This window comes from Molossus molossus, unplaced genomic scaffold, assembly GCF_014108415.1.
Source record: "Molossus molossus isolate mMolMol1 unplaced genomic scaffold, mMolMol1.p scaffold_m16_p_22, whole genome shotgun sequence".
Classification (NCBI taxonomy): Eukaryota; Metazoa; Chordata; class Mammalia; order Chiroptera; family Molossidae; genus Molossus; species Molossus molossus.
Genome location: NW_023425358.1, coordinates 36203333 through 36222845, shown reverse-complemented (window position 1 = coordinate 36222845; position 19513 = coordinate 36203333). Strand labels below are relative to the sequence as shown.

The window sequence follows — 19513 nt, the reverse complement described above, 5'->3', positions numbered from 1 at the left end:
GAGAACATCGATTGGCCGCCTCCTGCATGCCCCACGCTGGGGATCAGGCCCACAACCTGGGCATGTGCCCTGACCGGGAATCGAACCGGCGACCTCTTGGTGCAGGGTCGACGCTCAACCACTGAGCCACACCAGCTGGGCATTTTCTACTGATTTCTATCAGATAGAGCGGGAAGGAGGGGGAGAGAGAGACATTGATATGATAGATACACACCAGTTGGTTGCCTCCCGCACGACCCCAACCAGGACCAGGAATTGAATCGCAGCCGAGGTGCGTGCCCTTGACCGCAGTCGAACCCGCGACTCTGGTCTGCGGGACGACGCTCTAAGCGCCGAGCCAGACCCGCCAGGCAGAGCACGGGAGTGTTATTTATAGCACAGACGCTTTTGTTTCCTCTTCCTGTCCGAGCTGCCCTGGATTAGCCATGGCCCCTGTGATGCTGAGTTCGTGGGCTTCTCCAGAGAGATTTCGTCTTCCACTCAAGCTGTGGTGGCCCAGGCTGGGGTGCCCCGGATGGAGAAAGGAGGCGCCCGTGCTCTGCCACCCACAAAGTCGGAGGCGAGGCGGGGCCCGCCTGTCACCTCGCAGACTGTCCCGGTGAAGAGCTGCCGAGGTGGACGCGCAGGGCGGCTGCCCAGGTGCCGACAGGGGGGGCACAGCGCCACCCTCCAGGCTGCGTGGCCGGGCCCAGGTGCCCTTCCTGAGCTGCTGCCTCCTCGCCCGGCGGGGTGCCCCATGACTCCTCGTGCTCCCTCCTTGCCGTCCCTGCCTCCGTGGGACTGAACCGGGGGTGACAAGCGGGCTCCAGGCTCACACGCCGGGTCCCAGAGCAGAAGAGCATGGTGTGCTGACAGTGGGAATTGATCCTCCCTGAACACCGTCTTCCTCCTCCCACCACCACCGGCCTGTCCTCGGGCTGTGCCCTCCAGGGTCAGAGCGGTGACCCTGAGTCCCAGCCCTGAGGCATTGCTGGCACCCAGCGGAAGCTCCCACACTCTCCCCAGGAGGGCCGGGGAATCGCGGAGCCTGGACGGCATCCTTGGGGGGCGGGGAGCCTGCCTTTCTCACTGGCGCCCTGGCCGTGCTGATGCGCTGGGCCGGGATCTCTCAGAACCTCAGCCTGCAGGAGGCTTACTGGGGAGGGCCCCAGGGACGCCCCGAGGATAGAGGAAGGTGACAAGGGGAAACCGAGGCCTAGTGCAGGCTCACTGGAGCCCTGACTGGCCAGCAGGGTGCTTTGGAGCTGGGATGGCCTTCGAGGTCTTTGGGGGGGGGCTGCGAGGGCCGGGTCTCGGGCCACAGGCCCTGGACAGCTGAGGGCACTCTCTGTGGCTGGGACAGCCATGTCCGCTCTGGAAGGGGACCTGGCCAGTCTGTCCGGGGGGACAAATCCTGCATATTTGCAAACCGCCCTTTGCAGTGCTCATGACCTGACCAAATGCTCAGCCACAGCACGCGCAGTACAGGGTCCCCACACCCAGACAGGTGACAACCCCTCACCTCCGCCCTGCCCCAGAGACAAGGCCCGTCCCAGCGTGCCCTGCGATGCCGCCTGGCCCTGCGCCGTCTGGGGGCCGGGGAGCCCTGCCTGGACCACCAGGGTGGCTTGCTTCTTTAAAGCAGGGGGCTGTGAACTTTGTGGAGGCCTCTTCGTATTCTGATAGAGGAAGATGCAGGCCCCGCCATAAACGTTTGGGGTGACAGCCCCTTTGTGCTCACACCCCGGAGCCCTTACGCCTGAGCCTTGGCCGGCGAGGGCTGAGCCCCCGTCTCCTGGCCCCTGCGCCCGGAGATTCAGCCTGAGCGGCTGGTGAACCCGTGTTCTGGGCTGTGGCCCGAGCGTCCTCTCCTTGAGGTGAATCACTGTCCGACGCTGGGCCGGCTCCGAGCGTTGGGTGGCGGCCCAGTGGTTTATAGTTCATGATTCATGGACGAGGGGGCCGAGTTATCTCCGCTGATGGCAAAGCCGAGCCCAGGAATGCTGTGGTCAGTAGCTGGGCTAACTGCAGACCGCCAGGGAGCCTAGGGTGAGGCTGTCGCTTGCCAGGCACTGGGGCCTGTCCCAGCAGCAGTGGTGACCGTGTGGCCTGGCCTCCCGGGGATGGGGGGGCCGTGCTGTGGAGGGAGCGTGTCGCCAAGGGTGAGTGGTCACTGGGCTCGTCCGGTTGGGCCCGGAGGGGACAGTGGGTAACGGGGGAGTTTGGTCGGTTGGGTCTCCTCGTGGCTACGTGGTCTGTGGTCTCTGTCCACGGAGCTGGGCACAGGGATGGGAAACACCCCTCCTGGGCGCCCAGCCTCTGGTCTGCCCCTCCCAGGGCCTGGGCCGGGGAAGTCCAGGGAGGGGACCACTTCCTCCCTCCAGCTTCCAGCCTGCACGCCCTCGGGCTGCCGCTCTTCCTGTCCCGCTGCCCCGGCCTCGGGGGGCAGACCTCTCGCCCGTCTCCTGCTTCTTTCTGGGTTGATCTATGTTTGTTATTTTGTTTCTGTCTGCCTGCTCTGCCTCCCGCATAGCTCCCAGACGCGCGCGCACACACACACACCCTCCTCCCTGGACTCTCCAAGTCGGGGCCTCTCACCTTCCTCCGCACCCCGATCCCGCTTCCCACCCCTCCCCCAGCCTCCTCTTCAGGCTCCCTGCTCAGGGACCGGTGACCCTGCCCCCTCGCTGTGGCTCCGGAGGCTGGGCAGCCTGAATGAGGACAGTGTGACCCAGGAAGGTGTTCAGGCGCGGTCCGTGGGGGCGGGGCCCTCACTGCAGCTGTGGGTCTGGTTCCCAGGGCCTGGCCTGCCTCCCCCCGCATGGCCCACCCGGTGCAGTCTGGTGGGAACATGCGGAAGGCCAGGCAGGGCCGAGCTGCCTCCAGGCGGGGCCGTGTGACCGTGATCCCCTTGCGTGGCACCCCAGACGGCCACCCGGGCAGGGCTGGGTCCAGCTGGGGGGTCGCCCTCTTCCCTGCGGCCCAGGCTGCAGGAGGCAGCTGCTCGACTCTGCGGGGGGCAGCTGGGCCTAGGGCTCCAGTGAGCAGATGTCCCCGCTTCCCCGCCCCGCCGTGCGCTAAGTGGGAACAGACCCGTGGGAGGCTCCTCCAGGCCCACGGTCCCCCAGACATGCCCCAGGGGGTGCCGTTCTCAGTACGGCAGCTGGAGCGTGGGCCCCCGGGAGGCAGGAGAGGCAGTACCCCAGGGACCCATCAAGCTGGGCTGCTGTTTTGGGAGAAGAAAAACACAGCCTCGTGGGCCGTGATGTGGTGGCTGGGGAAACCACATCAAAGGGGAGGAGGACACAGAGCGTGTGAGTCCCGCCCAGAAAACATGCGCATCAGTCGGACCCCGGCGGGGGGAGGCTGACAGGCGGGCACCCGGACATCCCAGCTGGGCTGCCAGGCTTCGAGAAGCAGTCACCGCCGCTGGAGTGTCCTGGGCCACCTGGGAATCTGTATTTTCCTGGGGTCATTGTCCCAAGCGGTTAGGGAGCGAGTAGATGCGGTCCCGGACTGACACCCACGTGGGAGGTGGGCAGCGGAGGCGGCGGATGAGGGGCGGAAGCTTGAAGGGAGCTGACTCCTGAGGGTTCCCCGAGGGGGTGTCATGGCCACTCAGACCTGAGTGACGAGAAGGAACTGGCCAGGCAGAGGGCACAGCTGGGCAAAGGCCCTGAGGCAGGAACAGTGTGGCATCCCTAGGGAGGTGGGGGTGCAGCCCTAGGGAAGGGGGCGAGGTGGGCAGGGGCTAGAAACGGGCCTCTGATTCCACCCCTGGCTGGGAGGACAGGGTCTCATTGACGATTTAAAACAGAGCTTTGGCCCAGCCGGTGTGGCTCAGTGGTGGAGCGTCGACCCTGCACCGAGAGGCTGCCGGTTCAATTCCAGGTCGGGGTACATGCCCAGTTGTGGGCCTGATCCCCAGTGGGGGGCGTGCAGGAGGCAGCCAACCGATGTTCTCTCTCATCAATATTTTTGTCTCTTTCTCTCCCTTTTTCTCTCTAAAATCAATAAAGAAAAGACAAAAGATTAGTTAAAAAAATAAAGCAGAACTTTGGCCCTGGCTGGTTTGGCTCAGCAGTTAGAGCCTCTGCCCGCAGACCAAAGAGTCGCGGGTTCGATTCTGGTGAAGGGCACCTGCCTTGGTTGCGGTTTGGGTCCCTGGCCCTGGTCGGGGTCTTGGGAGGCAACCTATTGATGTGTCTCTCTCACATCGATGTTTTTCTCTCTCTTTCTCTCTCCCCTCTCCCCTCTCTCCCACTCTCTCTGAAGATAAATGGAAAAACATCCTCAGGTGAGGATATAAAAACAATAAAAAGTAGCAGGGCCCCCGAGCTGTGTGAGGTGTTGCTCAGGGTCTGTCGGCCTGGGGCAGTGAATGCGGGGGAGGGTTTAGCCACCAGCGAGGCCCCATCCGAGGCCGTGCCGATGGCCCTGGTGCTAACACCACGATTCCGCCGGACGTCACTGGACGTGGCACTGGGAAGGGTCCACACGGCGCGTCACTGCGTCCTGTCTCTGCCATGTGGATACACCCAGTGACGTCAGGAGCCCCGAGAGCATGGGGACCTCCAGATGGAGTCAGCTCATCAGGGAGTTTCCAGTCCCTGCAGCCCCTGTTCTTGTTACAGTGTCTTTAACTGTAAGTTAGGGGTTTCACCCCTTAACGGCGGTGGTTGGATGACCGGCCTGCAGGTGGACATTGAAGTCCGGTCCCCTGAGCGGGTAGGAGCTGGCTGGCTCCAGCCACGTTTGCCTGCATCTTGTAAGGCAGAGGTTCTCAACCTGTGGGTCGCAACCCCTTTGGGGGTCGAATGACCCTTTCACGGGAGTAGCCTAAGTCATAACAGTGGCAAAATTATTGTTATGAAGTAGCAACAAAAATAATGTTGTGGTTGGGGGTCACCGCAACACGAGGAGCTGTATTTTATTTTATTTTTTTATCCTCATCTGAGGACATTTTTTCCATTTTTTGTTCAGATAGAGTAGGAAGGAGAGAAAGGAAGAGAGAGAGAGAGAGAGAGAGAGAGAGAGAGAAAGAGAAACATTGACGTGAAAGGGACACATCGAGTGGCTGCCACCCACACGACCGACCAGGGCCGGGGACAAACTGCAACCGAGGTACGCGCCCTTAGCGGGAACCGAATCCGGGTCTCTCCAGACCGCAGTCTGATGCTCTAACCGCTGAGCCAAACCGGCCAGGGCACGAGGAGCTGTGTTAGAGGTCATGGCGTCAGGAAGGTGGAGAACCTTCCTGACGAGGAGCGGTAAGGAGTCGCCCCCCACGACTGAGGCGGCACCCCTCTGGTGGACTGGATCCGTGATAAGGAGGGGCTGCCAGCCAACAGAACACTGTTCTGCCTTGGTCTGACCCCTGACCCCACCTCCCACCACCCTCGGGCTCCTGGGGTCCCCCTTCCCCACTGCCCAGACCTGAGGGTGTGATGAGGGCAGACCCCTCTTGGGATGCTCTGGCTGGAGGCCCCGGGCACACAGTAGCTGCTCAGCAGGTGTTTGTTGAATGAATGAATGAGATGGAGCACAGTCGGTGCTGCTGGGTCTCAAGAGGGTCTCCGAACGAGCTTCGAGGACCTGTTGTCGGAGGGTTTGGTCCCACCGCCCCCCCCGATTGTAGTTCCCCTCTCCCTGGACTTGCTTCTCTCCTGGCTCCAACGCCACTTCTCCCTCCACCAGCTGCCACATTGCCTTGGCCACGGGGTGGGCCACGCTGTCCCCGCCACAGCAGTGGCGGCAGGACGCTCCTGTCCCCAGTGTGGGTCTGAAAGGCAGCCGAGCGGGTCAGCATGTCCAGGGTGTCATCCGTGAGGACCGTGGGCGTCTTCATGTCAGCCTGCCTTGCCCATGCAGGTCCCCGCCCTGGAATGTCCCCTCATCCTTCTCCACCAGGAGCCTTGGGGACTCAGCTCAGTCTGCCTCCCTCGTCCCGTGGGCCAGGGTGAGGCGGCCCCGTGTGCGGTGTGCTGGGTACCCAGTTTCCTCGTCACTGCAGCCTCTTTCTGTTCCTTGTCTTCATCACCTGACGTGCTGACTCCCTCTGTGCCGTCGGGGACCGCGGGTAGCTGTGGCTTCGTGTTCCCCTTGGGGGCTCAGAGCATGCTTGTGGGGGGAACGGACAAGTGGGTGGCACAGTTGGGCTTGAGTGGGGGTGAGGAGTCTCTAATCTCCTAGCCCAAGGTGGCAGACAGAGCACCTGCCTGTAGCATCTTGCTCGGAAATGCTGTGTGACCTTGGGTGAGTTGCTGAACCTCTCTGTGTCTTTGTATTTCTCTCTTATAACCCGGCTAGCATGAGGGTTGTTGGGAGGACTTGGTTAACGAGGTGTGCCACGAGGAGACGGCCTTCTCCGACGCTGGGGCGCTGCCGGCACTGCCGTGTTTATCCGTGCTGCTGGCCTCGAAGCCGCTGGGCGGGGACCGTGGCGCCGCTCGGCTGTCGGGGGTTGCTGTCCGGCACTCAGCTCTGGAAGCAGGTCCCTCGGGATTGGAGCTGAGGTCTCTGGCCAACCGTACACTCGGCCAGCTTTTCCGCAGAGCCGTGCTGTGGTGTGGGGGGTACGTTCCCACCGAGCACTGGGCAGGGAGCGCATCCTGACCGGTGTCGGGTCTGAGAGGCAAATAGGACCCCTTCACGAGCTGCAGGATCATCTGAGGGGCTGGGGTTTGGCTGGTTCTTCCCCCAGATCCACAGGCACCCTCACCTGCTGCCAGGGGCAAGGGGTCTGCGGTCTGGGAGCCCAGCATCATCCTGCCCCAGACCCCCCCAGTCAGAGCTGCACCGTTCCGGTGTCAGCAGTTTTTGTCAATAAAGTTTTATCGGTACACGGCCCCACTCATTTGTTTAGTTTGGCTGCTGCCTCGCTGCCAGCGCAGAGCAGAGTGGCCCTGACAGATGGAAGGAGCAGCACCCCGAAGTCGGCGGCGGCTGGGCCTTCCGGAAAGCGGGGTCCAGCTCCTGGTCTGAGGGCCAGTTCTCACACCCAGCTGCCCCTTGGAATCACCTGGGAATTCAAACCCACCGATACCTGGCCCTCACCCCGAGGTTTCCCGCGTGACTGGGGGGGTGCGGCCTCTGAGGACTTCCCCGAGCTCCCCGGTGGTCGGGCTGCAGCCCTTGAATCGCCCAGGACGTGCCCAGGTGGGCGCGAGCCCGGAGGCAGGGTGCTGGCTGGTGAGGACCACGCTTCCCCCTGAGGTTGACCGAGGGCGTTCACGGGTCGTGTTCGCAAGGGGCGCTCGTGGTGCCCGGGACGAGTCGCCGGTACTGGGGGCTTTCTGATCCTCCCTGTCACCCTCAGGACTTCAGACAGGTCGGGACCGGGCCAGCAGAATGTGGGTGTGACGGAAGCACTCGGGAAGTGCCAGCATCTTCCTCCGCGGGGCTTTTTGAGGACTCGGAGGGGCACTTGGCTCCATGCCGGGTGCAGGTGCAGCCCCCTGGGCTCAGCCCTCACGATCGGGGTGCATCAGTGCGGGGCCGGGGTGCCGAGGGGCTGAGAGGCTGGGCCGGGGCCTCGATGGGGAGCGACACTTGCTGGCTGTGGGGGGCAGACAGCGCCTGCGGGGATCAGATCCCAAGGGGCCTGGAGCCCCACCGGCCTAGACCCAGAGGACGATGGCAGGTGATCAGGAGAGAGGCCACTGAGGGGGCAGCAGGGAAAACGTTGGAGTGAAGCTGCAGCCCCTTGGGGGTTCTTGGCACAGACACCGCGGAGGGCCGTCTTGGGAGACGCCGTGTGGTTGGAAAGGCCCTGCCGGGTTCCAGCCCTGGGCGTGGGTTCCCAGGGGTGCCAGAGCTGGCAAGGCGACAGGTGGAGACAGGTGGCCCAGCTGGCCAGGGTGTGAGTCCTCAGGGAGCCAAGCCGTCTCCCCGCCCTGGGCCCCGGGCCCCCACTCCACTCATCCCTCTGCCCCATGTGAACGGGGAGAGCGCTGGGCCTGGCTCCCCCTGCAGGCCGGCTCCAGAAGCACCTTGGTCTGTGGCTCCCGGGCTGCTGGAAGATTAGCCTCGGGGTTTGAGGGTTCGGTGTGGGAACGGGCTAGTTCAGGGTCACTGGCTCCCGTCGGAATCAGCAGCGACATGGGGGGAGAGGCTGTCGGAGGCTGGTCATTGCGCCTGTCTCTTTCCTCTCCTCTTACAGAAAAGAGGGGGCTCTTGGGAAGGGGGCGTAGACCCTGTCCAGGGCTTCCAGGTGGACACTAGTGCAGCCTCAGGGAGCCGGGGTCCTGCAGAGCCCCGTTCGGTGCCCCGGCACCCACAGAATGCCCGCGGCTGCCCCGTGCTCAGCTGCGCCGGGGCCTGGGGGGTGGGCTGCAGCCGGAGTGACTGGCGTCGACGGGACGAGTTCCGGGTTCAGAGGAGTGACGGGGAGAATGGACCCCCTCCTCCACTGGATGGGTTTCCTCCCCTTGGTCTGGAAGTCGGCCGCACCGGGCCCCTGGCTCACACTGAATAGCTTTTCGGAGCTTTATTTCCACTTCACTCGGCTCGGGGGGTGGCGAGAGGGTCCGGCTTGGCAGCTGCCCTCAGGGAGGGCTCGGGCGGCCACGGCGATCCGTGTGCTTTGAAAGGAGTCGGGCAGCCCAGAAGGAGTCGGGTGGCGTGCGGGAATGCGCCGGGGACCCCCACTTCCTCTCCTGTCTGGGGAGGCCCAGTGTGATGGGCAGGCTGGCTGGAGGCCACCTCACCTGCCGGCCTCGCTGGGAGGACATGAAAGGGGGGCTGGTTTGCTGTGAGCGTTTTGATCTCCGCGTGAAATGGGGGGCTCCCCCTCCCCTCCGAGGGCCCCGGGCAGCAGAGCGGCCCTGTCACAGCGGCAGGCAGCCCCCCCCCCCCCAGGGGCCGGAGCACGGACCTGAGGCTGAGAGGCGCCTGAGTCTTGGCGGGGAAGGCAGGGCTGGCAGTCGGGGTGTGGGGCTCCCCGATGCTCCCTCTGCCCCTGCCTGAGGCTGACCAGGGCCCCGCCTGCTCCCTCGGCTCCCGGTCCACACCCCTGCCGCCTGGCTGACACGGAGGCAGGGACCCCCCCCTTCAGGGGTCAGGCGTCAGTGCACAGAGTGGTCAGGACCCTCCAAGGTCACACAGCCGCGGGGCGGGGGAGGCATTTGGCACCAGCACTTCCTACACCTCACTCCATGACTCCCGCCTGGGGAGCCCTAGGTTCTGTGACCCCGCACCCCCAAATCCGCAGCATCCTCTGCCCACGGCCTCTTCCAGCGACTGCACCATGTTCCCCTTCACCCCCACCAGCCTGCGGGCCCAGGTGCAGACTCACCTGCCTCACTGTCCCCCCTTCTCCCCCCACCCCTGGTCTAGCAGCAGCAGCAGCAGCAGCAGCAGATGCCCCGGAGCAACCAGGAGGAGAAGGAGGAGAAGGAGAAGGAGGCCGAGAAGGAGGAGGAGAGGCCGGATGTGGAGAATGACAAGGAGGAGCTGAGCAAGTAAGGCTGGCTGGCGGGGACCCCAGGCGGCGGGGGGACCCCAGGCGGCGGGCTCTGCGCTGGGCCCAGGTGGGGCCCATGGGCGACCCCGTGCAGGTGTGCGGGGACGTGCTGATGGTGTCTCCAAAGTGCCTGCCAGGAAGAGAGGCGTTTCTGCTGGGCCCCTGACAGCCCCCCCGGAAGCCTCCCCCTCTCCCTCCTCCCTGCCCTTCTCTCTCAAACCCTCCCGAGACCTTGCACACTGATAGCTCATTTGAGCTCCACTCCTGAGCTAATAAATCCAGGCAATGGCTTTGGAACTCTGCCCTTTCATCTCCTCCCCTCCCCGGGCTAGTCTCCTGAGACCCCGGGAGGGGACGGGATCGGAGGAGCTCGGAGGACTGGGCATGCAGGCAGCCCCCCTTCAGAACGATCGCTGTCAGGATAAGCCCTCACGGTTCACGGCACAGCTTCGCTCCGGGGCTGCCGGGGCGGAGGGAGCACGGCCGGCCCGAGGCCCGCACAGGAAGGGGGCGGAGGAGGCGATGGCGGGCTTGGCACCAGGCGCCTGGGACGGGCTCGGGAACGGGCTTTCGGAACATCTGGCCGTCACCCGGGAGGACCTTCAGGAAGATGATGGGAGGCGGAGGGGATCACCTTCAGCAGCCCCACAGTACACCCCCCTGAGTCGGCCTCAGAGAAAGGCTCAGTCTGGGTGTCAAGGTCACCTGCACCCCCACGCACCTGGCGCAGCCTCTGTAAGAGCCGTGGGGTACACCGCCCTGCTGGGAGTCCCCTCTTTGGGGAGAGCATGGCTGTACCCCACGCAGACGCAGAGCGCTTCTCTGGTGTATGAGACGGGGTCTCCACAAAACAGCCCCTCACCCCCACCCTCACCGAGTGACGGGCAGAGCCACCCGGTCAGCTGGCAGCCCGCTCCCGTCGGGGGCACGAGCTGAGAGCTGTTGACAGGGTACAGGCCGCTCCCGCCGGCTCCCCGGTGAGCAGGAGGCCTGGCCGGCTGCTGCCTGCCGCGCTCCGCCCGCTCAAGAAGCGCAGGTCTCTTGCCGCTGCACCCCGGTGACACCGTCCCTGTCGCCCTCTCTGGCCTTCAGGGAGAAGACGGATGACACCTCTGGGGAGGACAACGATGAAAAGGAGGCAGTGGCCTGCAAAGGCCGCAAAACCGCCAACAGCCAGGGGCGCCGCAAAGGCCGCATCACCCGCTCGATGGCCAATGAGGCCAACAGCGAGGAGGCGGCCACCCCCCAGCAGAGCGCCGAGCTGGGTGAGTCGCGGGCCAGGGCAGGGCGCTGGGGCGCAGCAGGCTCCATGTCCCCGCTTTCTTTTCTTGTTAATCCTCCCCCAAGGATAGTTTTCCATTTGTTTTCAGACAGAGTGGGAGGGAGACAGAGAGAGAGAGAATAGAGAGAGAGGGACATCGATGTGAGAGAGACGCATCAGTTTGTTGCCTCCAGCATGACCCCGACCAGGGCCGCAGAGACTGAACAACAGCCGAGGCACATGCCTTTGTCTGGAGTCGAACCCGTGACCCTGTGGTCTGTAGGCCGATGCTCTAACCACTGAGACAAACTGACCAGGGCAATGTCCCAGCTCTAAGTGAACCTGCTGTGTGACCTGGGGTGACTTCCTTAACCTCTCTGTGCATCCTGGTTGCCTGTAACCATGGGGTGCGCGTTTCCATGACTCCGTGTGTGGGAGGAGCCTACAACAGTCCGGTGGGTGCGGAAGGTGCTCAGTGGCCGGCAGCCGTGGTGATTCTAGAACTGAGAGTTCCCATAAAAACCCAGACCCCCAGTTTGGGTTCTGCTGGTCAGTCAGGTCCGCCTGCATTTCCACCGGGTAGCAGCTGCTGGACAGAGTAGCTCCCGCCCCTTTTTAGAAGGACCTGCGTGCGAACTGTCCCCACCCTGCCCTACCCCTGGTCGGCACCTGGGTTCCTCATACATTCACCCCTATGGGCTGAAGGCTTGAGTAGCAGTTTCCAAGTTTAGCCACCGGGGGGCAGCCATGTGTGTCTGTCCTCTGTACCATGCTGGCTCTTTGGGGCCCACACTCCTGCCTCTGTGGGAGCCCCCACCCCTGGCCCTGAGTGCTGGGACTGAGCAGGGGAACCCAGAGGCGAGGCTCAAACACGGTCCACGGCAGGATGCCTCCCCAGGTGGCAGTGATGGAGGTGAATTTCCATTTGTCGCAGATACCCCCTCCCCCACACCCAGGGTCTGTCTGTCCCTTCTTTCCATGGGAAGTAGTGTGTACCCATTTCATAGATGGGCGATTTGAGGCCTCGAGAAGGGATACGGCTTCTGTAAAGTCGGGTTCAAACTCAGCCTTTGGGCTTTGTTCGGCCAGCCGCCCCTTGGGGCCAGCGTCCCTGAGTTCCGGGGGGTTGCTCTGGAGCCTGGGCTGCTGATGGGCTGGACGGGGGGTGGGAGAGAGAGTGGGCGGTCCCAGCACGCCCACCTGAGTCTCAGACTTCACAGCCCCACCCCCCCGGGGTCCCGTGGGGAGGAAGGGAGAAGTTGGCCCGGCAGCCAGGAGTGGGGAGGTGCCCATGCGGGTGGGGCACACTCCCCTCTGCTAGGATTTACCCCGCTGCCAGCCGGTTTCGAACCCCGCACTGTTCTGGATCCACGGAGCTGCCGCCCTCTCCACCAGGGTTGCTGTTTTGTTTGTTTTTGTTTTTGTTAATCCTCACCTGAGAATATTTCTTTAGAGAGAGCAGAGGGAGGGGGAGAGAGAGAGAGAGAGAGAGAGAGAAACATCGATGTGAGAGAGACTTATCAATTGGTAGCCTCCTGTATACACCCTGACCAGGGCCAGGGATTGAACCTGCCACCCAGGTACATGTCCTTGACCAGAGTCCGACCTGAGACCCTTCCGTGTGAGGCCCGATGCTCTGCCCGCTGAGCCACACCAGCCAGGGCCTCCCTGGGGTCTTCAGTAAGTGATGAGCAGGGGTGGCCCCGGGGGTGTCACAGGCAGGGAGACTCAGAGACCAGGCTCAGACACAGGCCGCAGCAGAGACTTGGCCACGGGGGTGTCACAGTGGGCAGGGAGACTCAGAGACCAGGCTCAGACACACACCACAGCAGAGACTTGGCCGACTCGGGGCCAGCGCCACGTGGCATTCCTCCTGGTACCGAGAGTCTGGGGAGAGCGTACCAGTTGCCCTGTGGCCAGGGCTCTGTCAGGGCATCTCAGCCCAGAGGACAACTGGCCGTGTCTGGAAACATTTTTATTTGTATGTATAACCTTCACCCGAGGACATCTTTCCATCGACTTATTTCAGACAGAGTGGGAGGGGTGGGGAAGAGAGAGAGAGAAACATCGATGTGAGAGAAACACGTCAGGTGGTTGCCTCCAGCATGACCCAGCCTGGTGCTGGGGATCGAACCTGCAACAGAGGTACATGCCGTTGACCAGGGATCGAACCCAACATTGTCTCAGTCCGAGGGCCGACGCTCTAGCCGCTGAGCACCACCCAGCCCCCAGGGGGCCTCGGCTCAGATGAGGCCCCAGCCCTCTGGAGCCCACGTTTCTCGTGCCTGTCATCCCTGCCCCCCTTCCTCACGGAGTCAGGGTGCTCCTAGGGGGGCAGCCCCGTCGGACCAGGCCCAGGACTGCCTCGGTTTCCCGCCTGTGAAATGGGGTGACTGCACACCCCGGCCGGTCGCGCGGGGCTGGAGCGGGGCCTGAGCAGCTCCGTGGCCCGTGCCGACGTCAGCGCCCTCCCTTGCAGCCTCCTTGGAGATGAGCGAGAGCTCCCGCTGGACCGAGGAAGAGATGGAGACCGCCAAGAAGGGTGAGGCCTGCGGCCGGGGGTCGGGGGTCGCGGGGGCACGTCGACGTGCTGGGCCGTGACGGGGCGGCGGTGTGGTCTGGGGGACAAGCTCTGCTCCCGGGGTGTTCTCCGGTTGGTCATTGCCCCTCGGAGCCCCAGTTTTGCCCTCCAGAACAGGGGACTGCGCGCCCACATTTGCAGGCCCCGCGAAGTGTCCCCGGGGTGCCGTCGGGTCACAGCTCAGGAGTAGACCGCTCCTGCCGTGCACGTGGTCGGTGGGAGGCTCCCTGCGGAGTCGGCGCCTCCTGGCTCTGTAGACGGCAGCTGTGCGTCTGGGCACCTCGGGTGGGGGTCAGCACCTGCCGGTGGCCACCGCGGTGGGATCCCAGGGTCAGGCTGTCCCGCAGGGCTGGGGTGTCTGGCTCCTGAGTGCCCCGGTGCCCGCCCCTGTCCTCCCTCAGAAGCCACCAGCATGGTTGTGTGAGCCGATCGCTGGGTCCTTCGCTTCCTGGCTTGGTGACCTGTCCTTGGGCCTGTTTCCCCACCTGTGAAGTGGGCAGAGTGTCTCAGTTGGCCGTGAGGAACGGGGGGATGGGCCGTGTCCGGGGGGATCCCGGTCTCTGGAGCGCCTCCAGCCCGGCCCCTCCCTGGCCGGTGCTGACGGGAAGGCTGGGGTGGCCCTGAGCTCCCTCTGCCTGCAGGCTCAGTTCCCCGGACCCCAGCCCGGAGTAGGGCCTGGTTTCCGTCCTTGAGTTACGGACGAGGAGGCGAGGGGCAGAGGCCAAGCATGGCCCAGGTCCTGAGCCGAGTGTGGAGGGGCGGGAACACGCTCTCTCCCTGCTCCTGTCCCTGACATGTGGCTTCTTTGTGTCCAGAACCCCAGGTCGTGACGCGCGGGGGAACAGACAGGGAGCAAACGGCCTTCCCAGTGAAGGGCCTGCTGGTGTCGCGACCGCGTGTGTGAGCGCAGTTGGGCCTGGAGGCTGGGACCCTGGCCCCTGGGCTGCCAGCCTGCCCCATGCCCACCCCGGGACAGGGTGCTGGGCTTGGTGCTTCGGGGACTGAGCAGGCCCCTCCGCCTGGGCAGCCGGGCTCCTTGCTCCAGCTCCCAGCCCTCAGGGGAGGCGGGTCCTTGACCCCCAGCATCATTCAGATTTGGGGGAGCCAGCTGCCTCCTCCCACAGGCTCAGGAGGCTAAAGGGGGCCCCTGGAGCTGTTGTGACCCGGCAGGGCATACGTACTGTCAGCCCCCGAGGGGCCCTGGGGTCGCTTTTCTCTGTCCCCCGCATCCGCTCTGTGGTTTCTGCGTGGGGTGCACCGTGGGGTGCGGAAGAGGCTTTATTGAAAACTGTGATATTTTTTTTTCCCTTCAGTTCTGGTAAAACACACACAATGTACTGTTTCAGCCGCTGACAGTGCCGTTTGGCAGTGCCGAGTGTGTTCACAGTGTTGCACGGAGGCGCCGTCCGGGCCCGAGCCTCACACCTGCTGGTCTGCTTTCTGTCCTGCGTGCCTGCCTCTCGGACCCGCGCGCGGGTGACTCACCCGGTGCACGCCCTTCGGTGTCTGGCTTCTCTCAGGCAGCATCCGTCTGCCAGGCCCACCCGTGGGGCAGCGCGTCGGGGCTCATTCCCGCCCGGCTGCGTCCTGCTCCGCGGTGCGGGCGACCCACCTCTGTCACTCAGTCGTTCTGGGGTTGACGGGCCCGTGGGTGGTTTCCACTTCTCGGGGGCTGGGCCCCGTGTGTGTGCAATGCGTGGGTTTTGAACCACACGGCAGGCCCTGGGGTCTCGCTGTTGGCGGTGACATTGCCCTGGGACCCACCCGCTGGCTCCCTGTTCACGTCCCAGCCCGCCGGCCGAGCTCCCACGCCCGACTCCCTCTGTCGTCACGGCAGCCCGGCCCTGCCTCCCTCCCTGTTGCCCGGGAACGGGAGTTGGCCGAGTTGGCGGCTGCCCTCTCTCTCCTGTCGGGAAGGGCAGACCTGGGGACTGACGGGGAGGAGGGCCTGGGCTGAGTCACCGCCGAGACAAGTGTGCCCCCGCGTCTCAAGGTTGGTCCTCAGGGGCAGCGGTGAGCTCACCCACGGAGCCGGCAGCGTGAGCGTCACGCAGAGGCTCTGCTCGGTGACATTCGTAACGAGCGCCGGCGGGCTCGTGCGCCGTGAGTTACAGCGATCTGCACAATTACCGCCCAGGGTGGCTGCCGAGGGCTGCGCTGCGGGCAGGGGCGGGGAGGTCGGGCAGGCAGGTGCTGGCGGGGTGGGGAGGCTAAGAACGTTCCGGGGCCCAGGAACCCGGGGAGGCCCTCAGCCAGCTGCGCCCGAAGCAGTTGGCATCCGCCGTCTTTTCCCTTCATTCAGATCCACGGCCCTGCCCTGTGCAGGGAGGGCTGCCCAGAGGTGAGCAGCTGCCCAGAGGTGAGCAGCTGCCCAGAGGTGAGCAGCTGCCCAGAGGTGAGCAGCTGCCCAGAGGTGAGCAGCCCTGGTCCCCCTCTCGGGGAGCCCGGGCAGGTAAGCAGCCAGAGTCCCTGGGCCTCGGGACCACTGAGTCTGTCCGGAGCAACCTGGAGACACCCCCCACCTGGCCTCGGAGGGTGAGCTGGGCAGACCTCGGCCTCTGCACCCTGCCGGCCTGTGACCTCAGGCTGACCGGTCGCCTCTCCGTGCCCCCATGTGCTCATCTGTACAATGGGCGGGAGAGTCCCCCAGGGCTGCTGTAACAGTGCAGACGGTGCCGGCCGGCTGTGCTCTCTCCGAGGGCTCCCGGGGAGGAGCCCGCCTGTCCCCCCTCCTCTGGGGGGCTGACCCTTGGCTCCTTGGCCTGTAGAAACGCCTCCCACCTCTGCCTGTCCTCCCCTGGCCGTCTTCCCACTGCCTGTCCAAACCCCCTCTTCTCAGAAGGGCCCACCCACGTCCAGTGTGGCCCACCCAGCGTCAGCACCTCTCCGAGACCTTCTCCAAACAAGGTCACGTTCACAGGTTTTGGGGGGACGCCATTCAGCCCGGCACAGCCACCTTCATGGGGTTTTGGTGAAAGCAGACAGAAGTGCCTAGGGCGGCGACGTCTCAGACGTGCTGAGCCCCCGTCCCCTGTGGAACTACAGCCCGCTCCTGACCCGTGTGCCCGGCCCGGCCCGTCTGACTCGGCCTCGTTCTCCCTCGCCCCTCAAGGGCAGCTGCGTGCCATCTCCCGGGGTGCTGTGGGGTGCTCGGGCCATTTGTGTGCAGACCCTGGTGCAGGGTGGGTGCTCCGAAGGGGCAGACCCCCAGAGCGGCACGCACACTCTTCCTAAGTTCGAGTCCGGCTCTGCCCCCGACGCTGTGTGGCCCTCAGCAGGTGGCGGCTCCCTGGGCACGAGGGCGGGAGGAGAGGGACCGCTGAGCGGTGGAACCCGGCGGGGGGGCTTCCCGAGGGGGCCTCAGGCTGACACCCCAGCGTGAAGTAACAGGGCTGAGTGACTCCCCAGGCCTGCTTCCCGCGGTGGGTGTCCACGTGTCGAGTCCCCGCGTCCCCACCAGCCGTGTGAAGCAAGTGCTATTATGGCCCCTTTTTCCAGATGAGGAAACTGAGGCCCAGAGAAGCTTTGCGAGGGGCCTCGGGTCCCGCAGCTGCGAGGGGGTGGAGCTGGGGTGTGAACCCAAACACTAGTGACGGCGGGAGTGGGCTGGTGAGGACCGGACGGGCTGGCCCACAGGCCAGGCTGCTGAGGGTGAGGTCATGAGGGGGCAGGGCCCTGCAGGGGGCAGCACGGCCAGGGTCCCTGTGGCCGAGCTGTGTGGCCGAGTCCGAAGCTGTGGAAGGGGGACATAGGCGAGGGGTGGGGAGGCCGGGTCCCTCCCCACTGTGGGTGGCGTTTGTCTGTTGTGCTGAGAGCGTGGGGGAGGGGCAGCCCCAGGTGGGCAGGTGGCACCGTCCCTTCCAGTGTGTGTGGAGTCAGGCTGCCCCCCCCCCCAGGCTGTCACCGAGTGGGGACCGAGCATGTGCAGGAAGCCTCCTTCCCAGGAATTGGACAGCCCCGGGAGCTGGCTGCCCGCCCTCGGGCCCAGCGCCACACTGGCCAGGAGGGCAGGCCAGGCACTGGGCCGGGCTGGGAGGCTCTGGTTCCCCTGGGAAAGGTCAGCCTGGCCGGGCTCAGAGTCGAGCCAGCCTACAGGGCTCCTCCCCGCCCCCAGCCCCACTGCTCCCGTGTGCGGAGCACCAGCTGTGGAGGGCGCGGGAGCCCCTGGGTCCCACCGTTGCAGACCAGGATAGGTGCTGGCCCAGCTCCATGCTGCCAGGCCCTGGTGGCCCCAGGCGAGCGCCCCACTGGCTAGGGGGAGCCCAGGCCGACCCCAGCCCTGTCCCAAGGCTCCAGGCACCTGCCTGCGGGGCGCAGTGAGGGAGAAGCCACGGAGGGCCTCACAGTGGCTGGTTAAGTTCTCTCGGGGTGGAGGTGTGAGCCCCCAGCCACAGAGCCGCTCCACTCAGGGACACGGGTCCCCCGAGGTGCACACGGGGCGTGTCTGCCGTGGTTGCTGCACAGGGTTGGCGGTCGATGTGCCAGGTCCAGGTGTGCTGGGCATTGGAGTGGGCACCAGAGTGGGCACCTGAGGAGGGTTGATGCATGGGGGCGGCGTTCCGGTTGTTGGAGAGACTGTGTGATGTCTCTGGGGGGACCGCTGCCACCTTTGGCCGGGGACAGACTCCTAGGGGGCAGCCTCGGGTCGGTCTCACTGCCTCCCGACCTGACCGCTCCTGGCGGGTGGGGGAGACAGGCTGTGATGGAGAAAGCGGCGCAGCCTGACCCAGGGCAGGCTCCAGACCCCCCTGTTCCTCGTCAGCAGCCTCGAAGGGAAAGCCAGGCACTGCCCCCGTTCACCCCGGGAGGGGCATCCGCACCTCAGGGTCCTGACCCACTTCCTCAGGGAGACCGTGGCGGGTCTGCGCAGTGGTGCGGACGCCTGTTAGCACACGGCTCGTGCTCACCGCTGGGCACTCCGCGTGGATCATCTCATCTTCCCGCGGGACCCTCCAGGCGGGTGCTCCACGCGTGGGAACATGCACCTGCACATGTGTGTGTGCCTCCGCACACGCATGCACCTGCATATGCGTCACACATGTGCACACACGCACACGACTTCTGCTTTGCAGATGAGAAAACCGAGGCCGAAAGGCGGAGTGAGGAGCTGGGCCTGACCGCCGAGAGCACCTTGCCCGGCCCTGCTCCGCTGTGCGGGGAAACGCACTGAAGGCATTGCATAAGGGGCATTTCCCAGGGTGGCGGGCCGGCCTGGACGGATGGCGCAGGGTGGCGGGCACGGCCCGGACGGATGGCGCAGGGTGGCGGGCCCGGCCTGGACGGATGGCGCAGGGTGGCGGGCCCGGCCTGGACGGATGGCGCAGGGTGGCGGGCCGGCATGGATGGATGGCGCCGGGCTGGCGGGCGGGCCCGGATGGATGGCGCAGGGTGGGCGGCCGGCCCGGACGGATGGCGCAGGGTGGCGTGCCGGCCCGGCGGATGGCGCAGGGTGGTGGGCCCGTCCTGAGGATCTCGGCGCAGGTGGCGGGCCGGCCGGACTGGATGGCGCAGGGTGGCGGGCCGGCCCGGCTGGATGGCGCAGGGTGGTGGGCCCGGCCTGGACGGATGGCGCAGGGTGGCGGGCCGGCCCGGACGGATGGCGCAGGGTGGCGGGCCGGCCCGGACGGATGGCGCAGGGTGGCGGGCCGGCCCGGACGGATGGCGCAGGGTGGCGGCACAGCCTGGACGGATGGCGCAGGGTGGTGGGCCGGCCTGGACGGATGGCGCAGGGTGGCGGCACGGCCTGGACGGATGGCGCAGGGTGGCGGCACGGCCTGGACGGATGGCGCAGGGTGGCGGGCCGGCCCGGCTGGATGGCGCAGGGTGGCGGCACGGCCTGGACGGATGGCGCAGGGTGGCGGGGCCGGCCCGGACGGATGGCGCAGGGTGGCGGGCCCGGCCCGGACGGATGGCGCAGGGTGGCGGGCCGGCCCGGACGGATGGCGCAGGGTGGCGGGCCCGGCCCGGACGGATGGCGCAGGGTGGCGGGCCCGGCCCGGACGGATGGCGCAGGGTGGCGGGCCCGGCCCGGACGGATGGCGCAGGGTGGCGGGCCCGGCCCGGACGGATGGCGCAGGGTGGCGGGCCCGGCCCGGACGGATGGCGCAGGGTGGCGGGCCCGGCCCGGACGGATGGCGCAGGGTGGCGTGCCGGCCCGGACGGATGGCGCAGGGTGGCGTGCCGGCCCGGCTGGATGGCGCAGGGTGGCGGGCCGGCCCGGCTGGATGGC

At 65.8% G+C, this 19513-nt stretch overlaps 1 protein-coding gene across 12 annotated transcripts in view; it reads left to right on the top strand.

The window, feature by feature from the left end:
* Window positions 1-19513, top strand: part of NCOR2 (nuclear receptor corepressor 2) — a 172213-nt gene that overhangs the window by 95813 nt on the left and 56887 nt on the right. For 11 of the 12 annotated variants that reach the window (XM_036276293.1, XM_036276287.1, XM_036276294.1 and 8 more), the window contains exons 16-18: window positions 9316-9440; window positions 10535-10707; window positions 13183-13245. In XM_036276293.1, the coding sequence (XP_036132186.1) occupies window positions 9316-9440; window positions 10535-10707; window positions 13183-13245 (361 nt within the window). The remainder of the gene's footprint in view (window positions 1-9315; window positions 9441-10534; window positions 10708-13182; window positions 13246-19513) is intronic. The other variant, XM_036276286.1, reaches the window with a different exon arrangement.